Source organism: Taeniopygia guttata, chromosome 3, assembly GCF_048771995.1.
Source record: "Taeniopygia guttata chromosome 3, bTaeGut7.mat, whole genome shotgun sequence".
Lineage (NCBI taxonomy): Eukaryota > Metazoa > Chordata > Aves > Passeriformes > Estrildidae > Taeniopygia > Taeniopygia guttata.
Window position 1 is genome coordinate 57,764,144 of NC_133027.1, and position 12,609 is coordinate 57,776,752.

The 12,609-nt window shown below is 37.9% G+C and overlaps 1 protein-coding gene across 7 annotated transcripts in view; it reads right to left on the reverse strand.

Moving 5' to 3' along the window:
* Nucleotides 1–1,071: 1,071 nt before the first annotated feature.
* The window catches only part of AHI1 (Abelson helper integration site 1), an 84,924-nt gene continuing 73,386 nt past the window's right edge, over nt 1,072–12,609 (reverse strand). For 5 of the 7 annotated variants that reach the window (XM_041715181.2, XM_030267976.4, XM_072926918.1 and 2 more), the window contains 2 exons: nt 5,744–5,823; nt 1,072–2,230 (listed from right to left, as the gene is read on the reverse strand). In XM_041715181.2, coding sequence (XP_041571115.2) covers nt 1,996–2,230; nt 5,744–5,823 — 315 coding nt within the window. In that variant the 3' untranslated portion in view covers nt 1,072–1,995. Of the gene's footprint in view, nt 2,231–5,743; nt 5,824–5,929; nt 6,006–12,609 lie in introns of those variants that run through there. The other 2 variants (XM_072926920.1, XM_072926921.1) reach the window with 2 other exon arrangements.

Genomic DNA, 12,609 nt, shown 5'->3' on the forward strand with positions numbered 1-12,609 from the left:
CATGTGGTAGGGAAGAAAAAAAAATTATAGAAGTAAAACAAAAGCTATTGCAATTACAATAAAACATTATGAAAAGTTTATTTTCAACTCCTGCGTTTTCATGTTTGGCTCTTATCTGATTCCTTCTGTTTAATTGTTATTTGGAACTGTGCCTTGGAAGACACTACTGCTGCCTCTCCTCTCAATTTGGAAAGTGTGGCAAAGCAGCTCTATTCAGCTTCAGAGCAGTGAACATAATTGGAGCCCTAGTTCGCAAGCATGAAAGGAGGTGCTGTGCCTTTGATTAGAACTACCATCTCTCTGTGGTGTTTATCTGAAGTGTTATTTCTGTCTTCTGTGTCGACAATGGCAAATTAACATTTTACAATGCTTTCCAATGAGCTTCCAGATCTTGGCTACTGCTCAGCTCTCCCTGATGTGGAGCCTGATGTCATGCTCTGCCCTTGTTTTAAACGTGACCCAGGACATTTTAAGAAATGTAAGATGTCGAAATTTTTCCCCATTATAAAATCTCTAAATGCCACAAGTCACACAGGATGATGAGCTGGAACACACTGCAGGGACATAAGAGGTGGGGAGCCTGGACAGAATCAGGCAGCCCCAGGACTGAGGTAATTTTACACCACCTCTGACTGGGGAGAGACATTACTAAGTTTCCAGCACACACATGCAAGCCCCATTTAGGGCAAGGCTCCACGCACACACTCTAGGCAGAGCAAAGTTAGGACTGCTGGCAAATAACAACTCCCAGTGAGGCAAAAAGAGAGGATTTGCTGCTGTGCTTTACTTGAAAGAAAAAAAGTTTACAGATTTTTCTGGCTTCAAAACATGTGCAAGGAAGATATTACAATATACAGCAACCAGTCCTCTGCATCTGGGTGCATTTCACACATCAGTGCCCAGCATTGTTATTTTCACTTCTTTTTTTAATGGAATCAAGTGCTCTGTCTACTAAATAAGGGCTTTCTAATTTTATGTTATTTATTGCTTCAGAGGGGGAGGAGAAAGAATTTCCTAGCAGAGTAAAAATAAACTGGACATTATCAGCCAGAAAAAAATACCAACACTAACTGATAGAAAGTGTTTTGTTTAATATAAAACATAAATTATTTAACACCATAGATAATTAGTGAAGTCATTAGTAAAAGTTCACAAAATAATACTCAAGTAGAAAAATAGAGTAATGATGCTTACAAGTGAATAAGGAGTGCAAGTAAAACAAACAGCAGAGTTGGATATGAAGTATTTTGTTCAGACAAATGAAAGTATATTTGGCAAGACTGCTGCCAAAACAGCCAGGAACTATGACAAAACTCCAATGAATCTTTACTATGTGCAGCACACCTCAGTTGAAAAACACAACTGTCTGGAATTTGAAACACTAATTTATTTTGATAAGAACAAGTAGTCCTACTGAACACAGTGTAGTTGCATAGGTAGTTACTCCACAACTCCCTTCAGAGCTGCAAAATGCAGTCCAAACACATATTTGATGTCAGGAAAATATTTTTGAAAGCTTATGTTTTCAGGTACACCTTGATGTCAGCACTCCTTTGGTATTTTAACATTCTGAACACTCTTCTATTTAACTTACAGCACACTTTAAAATGCTACTTTAACTTATGTAATGGTTGGGCATGTTTTGCTCTAGATCACACTTTTTCATTTGATTCTTTGCTTGCAATGGATTGATCTACAGTCTACACAAATGCCTAAGTGATAGTTTAATCAGATATCAAATTAGGAAACACTGTATTTGACAATTTCAGTTCTTTTCCAGTCCAGTGAGGAGCTGAACCTTCAGGTTCTGTTGATTTCAAGGAAGCCAGGGCAAAAGTCATCCAAAACAGGTTTGCACTATTGGTAAGTCACAACTGGTACCATTTTGCATATTTAGGTATTTTAATCTATTTGCTTATTGTTAATCCTAGAAGAGAGATCATAATTGCAGCCTTCAATGCGTGTAATGAACATCCCCCAGTATTCAGAAATAAATTATGCCTCTGCGTCATGGCGTTCGAGCTCAAAGGCAATATTTGTCCTTCCATCGGTGCTTAAGTTTGAGCCTCTCACTGCCTTTTTCTTCTTCTTCAATTCCACCCCACGGGATGTAGGTTCGTTTTCAACACCATTAGTTGCAACTGATGACAGAGGAGTATCGATGCTCATTAAGTTGTGCTGATTTTCTCTCTCATTCCTTTGTATCCTTTTCTTCTTTTTCTTTGTACCTCTAGAGGAAGGTGGATATAAAAAGAGTAAAAGAAACACAAAGTTAGCCCAAATTTAGAGCTTTTTTCACCTACAGCTGATGTGTTAGAGCAATTGTCTGCCTGTCCTCTTGAGCACAATACTGAAACAACTACAAAAACTACTGTTCCACAGCAGAACAAAGACAGAAAAACCATGAAGACAAAATATGAGACCACTCCACTATTCTACTTTTTATCATAGCATTGCTTTGAAAAGAACTGCTCATAATCTTAAAAATCAGCTTGTCTTGATCAACACACAACAGATGTAATTAAAAAATACAAATTACTAGTCTCCTCCTCTCATAAAAGCAATTGCACTTGTCTTTTTTCACTTTCCTAAGCTCAGACACCAAAATACTTACAATTAAGGAGAGATTCCTGGTTTATTTATGCAACAAGAGTAAGACATGCAGTCAAAGTGCCTAAGATAAATTTTTCTATTTCAATATACCTGAACAAAGACAGAGTCAGAAATCACTTTAATGTCTATTTATGCTTATCAGCCTTCATGCAGTTCCAAAAGGATCAGTCAAGCTCCTGTGTTATAGTTGATGCCTCTAACTGGTCTTGCACATGATGGCAGGGATTATACAGATGTTACACCACTTCTACCATTAATTCCCACTCTTGGCAGAAGTTGTAACTTTATTTAACTATAAATACGTAACAATACTTCGACTCTAACCTTTCAAAGGAAGGCACTGTGTTTGCTCAAAATTTGTATTGCGCCAACACAAAAGGGTCCTGGTTTATGACCCAAACTGTTTAATGCTGCTGAAACACATAAACAAATGGATGAACCAAGACTGAAGAATGTGATGTGTGTCTTTTCCACAAAAATGGTGCTACAAATGCTGCACTGTCCTAATGTAGATTTTATAGATGAAAATATTTACACATCAGCCTTGCTAATGGACTGATGAATATCTGACTGTAGTTGGAACTTATTTTAGAGCTAGACTGTATACTTATGAATATGTGGATTGCTGCAGCTCTAGTACTGGAACATCCTAAGGAAAAGGTTTGGGAGTCCAAGAACCTCTGTGTTAGGATTCCTACAACAATTTGAGGAGTACTGCTGCATGAGGAAATGAGGGTCCAGAGTCATAATTAGTGTTGTAAGTACCAAAGTACCAAACCCAGGGTTCAGCTGGGTCTCATGTAAACCTATGCAGAGCACTACCTAGTGCGGCTCAAGAAAACCATACAATGGGAACACACCTAAGGACATACCGGCTGTGCTGACAAGTAGCACCAACCATTACTATTCAAAGGGTAAGGTTACTATGCTACTTCCAATATAAAACTACTCTCATTCTGAGAAGCAGTTTTCATCTTTTTATTATTTGAACATCAGATGTGGTGATGTATCAAAACTTAGATTAAAATCACTTAGCATAATTTCTCTATTTTTTTCTAGTCTGCAGAAGACACGTCAACTGCTTGGCCAAGATAAAAGTCCACTGGTATTTTGTATAGAACTTCTTTTCTCCTATTGCAAAAGCATATTTTTCACCCAGAAATTCTAAAAAAATAGACATTTCATAAGGACTTGTCATTCACGTTCTTTCACAGCAGGTATTGTGGCTGTAGTGAACAATACTGTTCCAATAAGCAAACCAGTAATCATTCATTTGGCTTAGCAAGTTGTGCAGGTATTAAAGTTTCACTTCTCCATACTGAAAGTTTGTACTTGGCAACCACTTGATTCTTAGGAGTTATGCAGTAAATAAATTTCGTATAATATACGTCAGTGTGACATGACTAAGTGTATTTTCACAGAAAACAGGAAAATAACAGCATGTTTTAGGTGGAACAACTATTTAAGTACAGATTGGACTGGCTCTCAAGTCATGTTGATATTGCTGTTAGATGCTGAAATAAAAACCTCTTCCAGTTAAGATGGCAACACTTGCATGTATGTAAAATTTAAGGATATTTCAAGACACATTGACTGCAGTGAGCAAGAAAACTAGAGTCCTGGTAGGTCATGGTTTTGGTAACAGTAAAGTGAGAGTTTTCATGAAAAATAGGCAGCCCTGTTTCTGAGGTGTTTTATTATCTGATGTGTGCTGTATAAATACCTATAAACAAAAATATTGATAGTTCTTCACACTAGTAGCATCAGCAGTGTCAGAGGATTTTTTTCCTAGCTCTCAAAATAAGGCAACAGCTTGGGGTCTTTTCTGGAAAAAAACTGGTTCATGTGGTCACTGCTGTGAAGTGCTATGACATGGAGCATGCATGACTTCAGACTGGAATCTCCATGATGCTCCTGCTCCCTACAGTTTAGGATGAGGGAGCACATTCCAGTGATTTGAGCACATAGGTGCCTTCTCTCACCTTTTTGAAATGTAACTGAAGTGATTATTGGGCTCTACTCCTTAAGTGTGAGATCTTCTCAGGATAGCTCTAGTTTCAATTAAAATGAAAATTTGTATTTGCAATGACTCAAAATTCTTGAATTTTCTTAAATCATTTGTGATTCCACATTTTAAATCTGTGGTTCCACATTTTTCAGTGGATGCCCTAGAAAGGTCACTCAAAGTAATTGTTTCCTGAAGTCCTACCAATGGAGTTGAGTTATCCCAAATTTTTTATACTGACTTCTAACAGACTGTGTCAACCATCACAGTAACTGTGCTTTTAAGGCATTTCCTTCCTTAATGTATATACTACTAGAATAGTTGTGTCCAAAATTCAACACTGAATTCTGTCAATGTGTAGTTGCACAGCCCATTCCTCATCGTGCTTGAGGGTTAAACTTTCCACTCACAGTTTATTTTCAATTCTAAATACAGCTGGAGATACAAAATTCAGATTTAAAGACAGGTTCAAATGAGGTATGTATCTGCATCTACAGCATAATGTACATTATTTATATGAGGAGGAAACCAGTCTGGCAAATGATCAGTGAAATAACTTTGCTTAGGTGACAGATACAATGGCAAATGTGGGAAGTATTTTCAGATATCAATTTTTGAAGCAAAAATGGTTGAAAAAGCTAAAGATATTGTGGAAGCTCCTATTCAAAATGCTGAGATCTTATCTGCTTACAGCTTTCACGCAACAGAGAGCTAAGATTTTTAAGAAATGCAAGTGTCATTATCAAAGGTGCTGCTGGAATCTTTTTAGAATGTGACATCTTTTGGAATTTATATAAATTAACTTTTAGAAGGTGCAAAAAATAGCTTTTAGTCTGCAACAATAAATCTTAATACATAGCTAAGGGATGCCAGTGAGCAACCACATATCCCTGAATTTAGATTGCCATGTACATTATAGTCCTTGCTCTTCTGGGGATGTGCATATGGATTTGAACTGTTATTTCCTTCACATTTTGGGTGTGAAACACCCTCCCACTGATCACCCTAAAGGTAATTTCTTGTTTTGCTTGAAAAAACAAATCAACCCTTCCAACATTTCTCACAGTTTTGAAACAACAGTTGTAGGTATAACACCGAAAATTGTTTTAAGCATCTCTTGCTTACTGTGCTGCAGGTGAGTCTCTATCTGTGTCATGTCTGGAGATAAATTTCAGGTCCCCTGACTTACTGGTGACTGCTGACATCTGTAAAAGAGACAATAAAAGCAGGAAGGTAAAAAGACAACAGACAACGGAGCCAACACATGTGCATAGAAAACCCACCAGCTTCCTGAATAAGGAGAGAATATACCTCGTTTGAAAAAGAATGTCTATCAGCCATAAAATGTTAACTCCTATGTGGTTACAAACAAGGAAACAGCGCCCTGCTAAAAAAAAAAAAAAAAAAAAAAGGCTACTTGCAAATAAAAGACAGTTTTCAGGTAAGCGTAGAAACAAGAGGTTGTGAATCTGCTTGAAGACAGCTTAAAACACACATTGTTTTAGAATAATTATTATTTGTGCTTCTAGAAGTACAAAAGCAGTATGCTATAAAGCTTTCTTATTGCACAGTTTTCCCAAGAAAAATCTGGGTTTTTTAAGTCTGCACATTTCATTCAAAAGCAGTTCAAATCACTCCAGGTTACTTTGTAGTTCAGGGTTAAAAAGATTAAAAAGATTTCCCAAATCTGGAAAGGTAGATTCTCTCACTTCCAAAGTAATTAGAGGGTCTCTATAGCACTTGCTCCCTCTACAAACAAACCTAATTCTAAAAGGTCTCAAACTTAATGAAAGAATTCCCATAAGGAAATGTGAATGCCCTTCCTGAGTCTTCAGGGACAGGTTATTTTATCAGTTTAATATTATTTTTCTGCTGACTTAGAATAAACAGGATCAAGCTCCCAATGACTTACTGAATTCACACGTTTACACTGTGCACAAAAACCATGTTCAAACATTAGTCATTAGAATTAGTCTGCTGTAAAAACACAGATTGCTGGATTAGTTTAGACAAAAGTCAGCCTATTAGAATACAATAATGTAGCATTGGCAGGGCTGGGAAGAAAAATCATCTACTTCACACACAAAATCCTTGTTAATACAGTAATAAACTTGAGACTAAGTCAATGGTAAAAGTAAACACAAAAGAAGGAAGTACAATGCCACTGATATGAAAAATACAAGGGAGTGTTGTAAAGGGAATGACTCCAAGTAATTAATACTTCCTTCAGCATTTATAACCTTGTGGTTCCTTGCTATATACAATCATGAATTCATTCTGCTTACAGTCAAAACAAAATATTTTTTCAGAAAATCCTGTGTGAATGGTGTTGAACCATTTTTACCCACATTTTTGAGTATATATTACAGAATCTTCTCACAATACTAATACTATAATCAAATATGAACCATTCCAAAGAACGGTAGAGTAGAATCCCCTAATGTGCTGCTACAGAAGACCGACCTCTTACAAAAAACAGACTAAGATTTTTAATATTTTCAGACACCTAAACACAGAAAATTATCCTCGTTTTAAAGTTAGAAGCTTAAAGTATCTACTAAATTAGGCTACGTAATTGAAAATTCCTATGATCTGTTTTAAAAAGAACTCATCACATAGTGTTTCATATATTAAAACACAGGTTTTTAGTATGAGTACCCAGGAAAGAGCAGCATACAATTGGAGACATTTGAATAGCTGTTCATCTCACATAGCAATTCATGAGAATTCTTAGGTCTGGAAACAGACTCTCAACACTACACAGTACTGTTTCTGACAACTTTCTTATTTCATTCCTACAAACTTTCAAGCATGTAACAAAGAAGGAACTAGATACTAGATCTTTATGAATCAGATCTCGCTGCCACTATCTCCTTTTGTCTGTCCCACACACCTTTGTGTCCCTTTCAGCCTACTCCTTGACCTTCTTTTCGCATCCTAGTGATGTAAAAAAAAGCAGTACTGAAGAAATGAGGGGATCAGTGGCAGATGCAAGGAGACAGTGCAGGAGCTGGTGAAACAAGGGGATGAAGCATCTGGAGGAAGAAGTGGAGCCTGGGAAAACATGCAGGAGATCTTTGGCAAAGGAGGTGTGGTAACACACACTGGGGACTCACTAAGGACATGTCAATGTAAGGAGCAAGCCAGGGAAGGCTGGAATATGGAGGAGTTGAGGAGGCTGTTGATCTCATCTTTGTCCATTTCTAAACCTCTCAACCACCTGTTATCATGGGCAGATCTCCCAGGAAGGTCCAAACAGCTCTGCACTATCCTCACTGCCTCTGTACTAAGATGCAGTAAAGCTGGTGCAGGAACAGACATGGTGTGAGCCATGACACTCTCCAGATCACATTGTTAATATCGCATTATTAGGGCAGTGTTTGTTTTAGAGAAAAACATCCCAAGGTTTCAGACACTTCTGAATATTTTTCTATTCACAAGAAAAAATACTGAACACAGTACAAAAATAAGCTCATTTGTACAGTGCCACCAATGGTGTTCGATTTTGTTGCCATCTTCTAATTCTCCCGTTTGAGAGATATAGCCCACCAGAAGAAGAGAACATTAGTTCATGTCAACTGTAGAAGCTTGGATTTTCTAAAGGTCTTTTTTGCCTTACAATCATAGAAATGAAAATTGTAATAAAGTATATATTTTCCTTCTCTAAAGGGCTTGCTTGCTTTACAGCTCTTTCATTTCATACTTAACATTCTCTCTTGCTACCACATAAGGAGCAACCAAAGCAATATAAATAAAGGCAAAATACACAAAAGCATATCAAGTTTGTGATCCCTGCTATAGAATCCACAGCAGTAAATCAAGCACTAAACCTGTGCACTAAACCTCTGCAACTTGTGGGAGCAATCAGGTATTTCAGAACACACTTCCTAAAAGAACCTGAAGCAGAGGGCATCTAAAGGAAATACTAAGGACATAGTACCATCCTAAATCAACGTTTTTGGTGGTGCTTTCCTCTAGGTTGTGCAGAGTTGTTCCTAAAACTGGTCTGCAGAGATTCTCTGGCAGATTAGGAGGTGGATGAACAGAATAGAGTGGTGCAGGAAATCTATTCAGATGATGCAAGCTATGACAGTAAATGAGTTTGCTCTATAGCCTACAGAGGAACTCTCCTATAAAAGCTGTTTCTACAGAACTTCATCTAATTAAAAACTCATTGGATCACAGATAGCAAGAATGAACATGTCTCTGTGCCTTTTCGTGCTCATCTTTAGGACACTACACTCAGTACTAAGCCTGTATCTTGTTTTCTATTATGCAGTCCATGGATAAAAGATTCACAGCCACATATTTAACTACCCAGAACTATGCCAATGCCTGCTGTCAAAACTGTTCTAACAAGTCAAGTTCAGGAAAAATGTGACACCACACCTCACTCATCATTTTCTTCCCTGCTATTCTGCACCCGTCCACACATTTCCCCATTAAATCAACAACTGGCAGAATCTGCTAGCAGAATTACATGTATTTATTTTACCATGACCTTCCTATTTAAAATGCAATTAACTTACAATTGCTTTTCCCCCTCTTCAGTGTTTTTAAAGAACAAGCCTATGTAAATCAGACCGACCATATTCTGGCCCTTATATCTAAAGGTATTAGCTTAGATGCGAGAATCTAGAAGAACCATAACTTTGTATACAAGACAGACATTGGCATGAATTTCTCTTTTGCATAAAAAGGAAAATTCTGTTGGGTGAAAACTGTAGTAATGGCTTAACACCAGCAAATACTGCATCTCAGAAATCAAATCCACTATGTGAGTTTCTGAGGGATAACAAAAGGAGGAGGAGGAAGAGTGGAGACAAGATACTCCATTGAAGCAGTATGGTTTAGAACACCTGTTTTCAGTCTTAACAATTTGGCCTCTGGGAATTTATACAGGATCACAGCTTTGCATTAACATTTGCATAAAAAAGTTCAATTCTATTCAGAAAGAGGCCATGGGGACCCAAGGAGAAAAATGGGGAAGGGAGAGGTTAGCTTGCTCCTGAGATAATATGTGTCACATAACAAACTTTTTGGTTCCGCTTGACCAACTCAGTGGCTCAGCCTGATTCTTCCTATCTTTAAACAGACAGGTCACCTACAGTAAACACCTATGCAGGAAATTTCACCTTTTCTTTTTTCCTCCAACAGGTATTAATTTGCTTATAAACCAGATACCTTCTCTTTCAATGACTCAAGTAATACTATAGACACAGGCGTAAATATTTCTAGAGACAGAACATGTAGCTACCAGCTTACACATAAAGTAGCACCACACATGCTTAAGAAAGAGTAATTCAACTTGCACATGCAGCTGACACACTGGAGGGAAGGGATGCCATCCAGAGGCACTTTGAGAAGCTTGAGAGCTGGGTCTATGCAAATCTCATGAAGTTCAACAAATCCCTATAGCTGGGTTGTGGCAATCCCAGACACATCTACAGCTGGGCAGAGAAGTGACTGAGTGCAGCCTTGTGGAGAAGAATTTGGGGGTGATGGCTGACGACAAGCTCAACATGACCCATCCATGTGTGCTCACAGCCCAGAAGGCCAAACAAATCCTGGGCTGTATCCAAAGGAGTGTGGCCAGCAGGTCATAGGAGGTGATTCAGCCCCTCTACCCTGCTCTTGTGAGACCCCACCTGCAGTGCCGTGCCCAGTTCTGGACACGGAACTGCTGGAGCAAGTCCAGAGGAAGGTCACAAAGTTAATTAGAGGACTGGAGCACTATCCCTATGAAGGCAGGCTGAGAAAATTTGGGCTGTTCAACCTGGAGAAGAGCAGGTTGTGTGGAGATCTCACAACCTTTCAGTATCTGAAGGGAGCCTACAGAGAAGCTGAAGAGGGACTTCTTTTTCTGTGTCCTGACTTCAGCCAAGGCAGGGTTAAATTTTGTGCAATAGCTGGGAGGGGCAGAGCCAGGACCCAGATGTGATAGGACCTCACATCATTGCCAGGCTGGGGGAAAAAGGACTCTCTTGGAGAAGGATGTTCCTTCCAGTCCGAAACTTGGTGAGGAGAAGCCATCTGGCACTAATTTATTGTAGCAGGCTCCACAAAGAGCATCTTTGGATGTGAATCACTCTCTCTTTTGTACATTTTTGTTATTAACATTGCTGACATTACTGTTAATTTTCTTATCTCATTGCTGTTTACAGTAAATTTCTCTTATCACAACTCATGATCTTCACCTTTTGTGCCTCCAATTCTCAATTTCATTCTGGTGCAGTGGAAAAGGGGGAGCAAGCGAGAGCAAGAGAGTGAGTGGTGTGTGGATTGGGAGAGCCTCGGTGGAGGCACTGAACTGGGGAGTATTGGTCCCAGAACAGCCTGTAATGACAGGACAAGGAATAATGGGTACAAATTGAGAGAGAGGAAATTCAGGTTACATATTAGGAAGAAATTTTTTACTGTGAGGGTGGAAATAGACTGAAACAGGTTGCCCAAGAAAGTTGTGGATACACCAACCCATGAGTATTCAAAGCCAGGTCAGATAAAGCCTTGAGCAACTTGGTCTAGTGGGAGGTGTCCCTGCCTATGACGGAGTGGGTTGGGACTAGATGATCTTTAAGGTCCATTCCAACCCCTTCACATTCTATGATTCTGTCTCAAACAGTACAAACTGTAAAGGAAAAACAGAGTACCAAGAAATAGGAAACTAAAGAACTCAAAAGGTAAAATATGTTAATATTGCATAAAGATTAAGAAAAATTACCTATTCCTCATAGATGGTGCCATAGTAACATTTCCTTCAGATGAATGATTTCTTAAAGAACAAAGTGATTACTACTTCAAAAGTAGGAATTATAAATATCTATTTTATAATGCTATTAAACAATATATGTGGAAGACTACACAGTAGCTTTGTAGATTGATTCTAGAAAAGCATGTCAATACCTTCAGATGTCAATACCTTCAGAAAGAGAGATCTGTAATCATATTAGCTAGGAATGAAGCCCAGAATTATGAGCTTCACCACAGTGCATTCTAATTCATTGAAAATCACTTTTTTCTGCTATCTCCCTGAACCTTTGAAAATTAACAGACTTCATGATGTGCCAAAAGTCTTCAGCTCTATTTATTTCAAGTTTCACTGTATTAATTCCTTAGTATTTCCCTCATTAGCATAATCACATCTTCCTATTTCCCCCTCCTCTTCCTAAAAGATAATCAGTCTCTGAAGTGTTCCTCAGTAACCTGAAGAAAGGTAACATTAATGGAGAGAACAGAAACAGTACAAACTATAAAATAAAAGTGTTTGATGAAACTAATAGAAAAAAATTCCAGTCATTGTTTTTGAAATATGGAACAAACTCTACATGCTTTTTAAATTTTTAGATTCAATAAATAAATTTGAAGCCCACAACATCACCCACATGTAAACAGCCCAACCTCAGGGGAAAAGCATCAATTGCTTGGCAGGTTAGTTTCAGACACACTGGTATTCACAAAGTCTGACAAGGACCTCCTCTAGGGGAAGAATAGCGAGATCATGAATTATTTATGTGAACAGTGATAATCCCTAACTTTGTCGAAATATACATGGAATCAAGTTTTGATGACCTTTGGGTAGATTATTCAAATTGTGCAATAATAATGTGGTTCTTGCCAGTAAGCCTTTCCTTTTGTTTCTGTTTACATCTTGACATAATTTTCCAAATATAAATATACCAGAAAGAATACTTCCTTACACTTTTAATGGAAGTTTAAAATTTATTGTTTTGTCTGTCACTAATCCCTACTATTCTCATGAAACATAGCATTGCATACTTAATATTCAGAATCCAGTTACATGTATTTCATGTAGTGAGTGGGAGGCTATTGAATTATAAAAACATGTTCACAAGATCTTATAGCCAGCAGAAAATTTCTGGGAAAAAAAAAAATACACACTATCGACTTTGAAATGTTTCTGATTGGCCAAAATTTTGCAAAACCCACACTATGGTTTCTAATAGAACCCTATCTGAATTCCTATCCTTTCC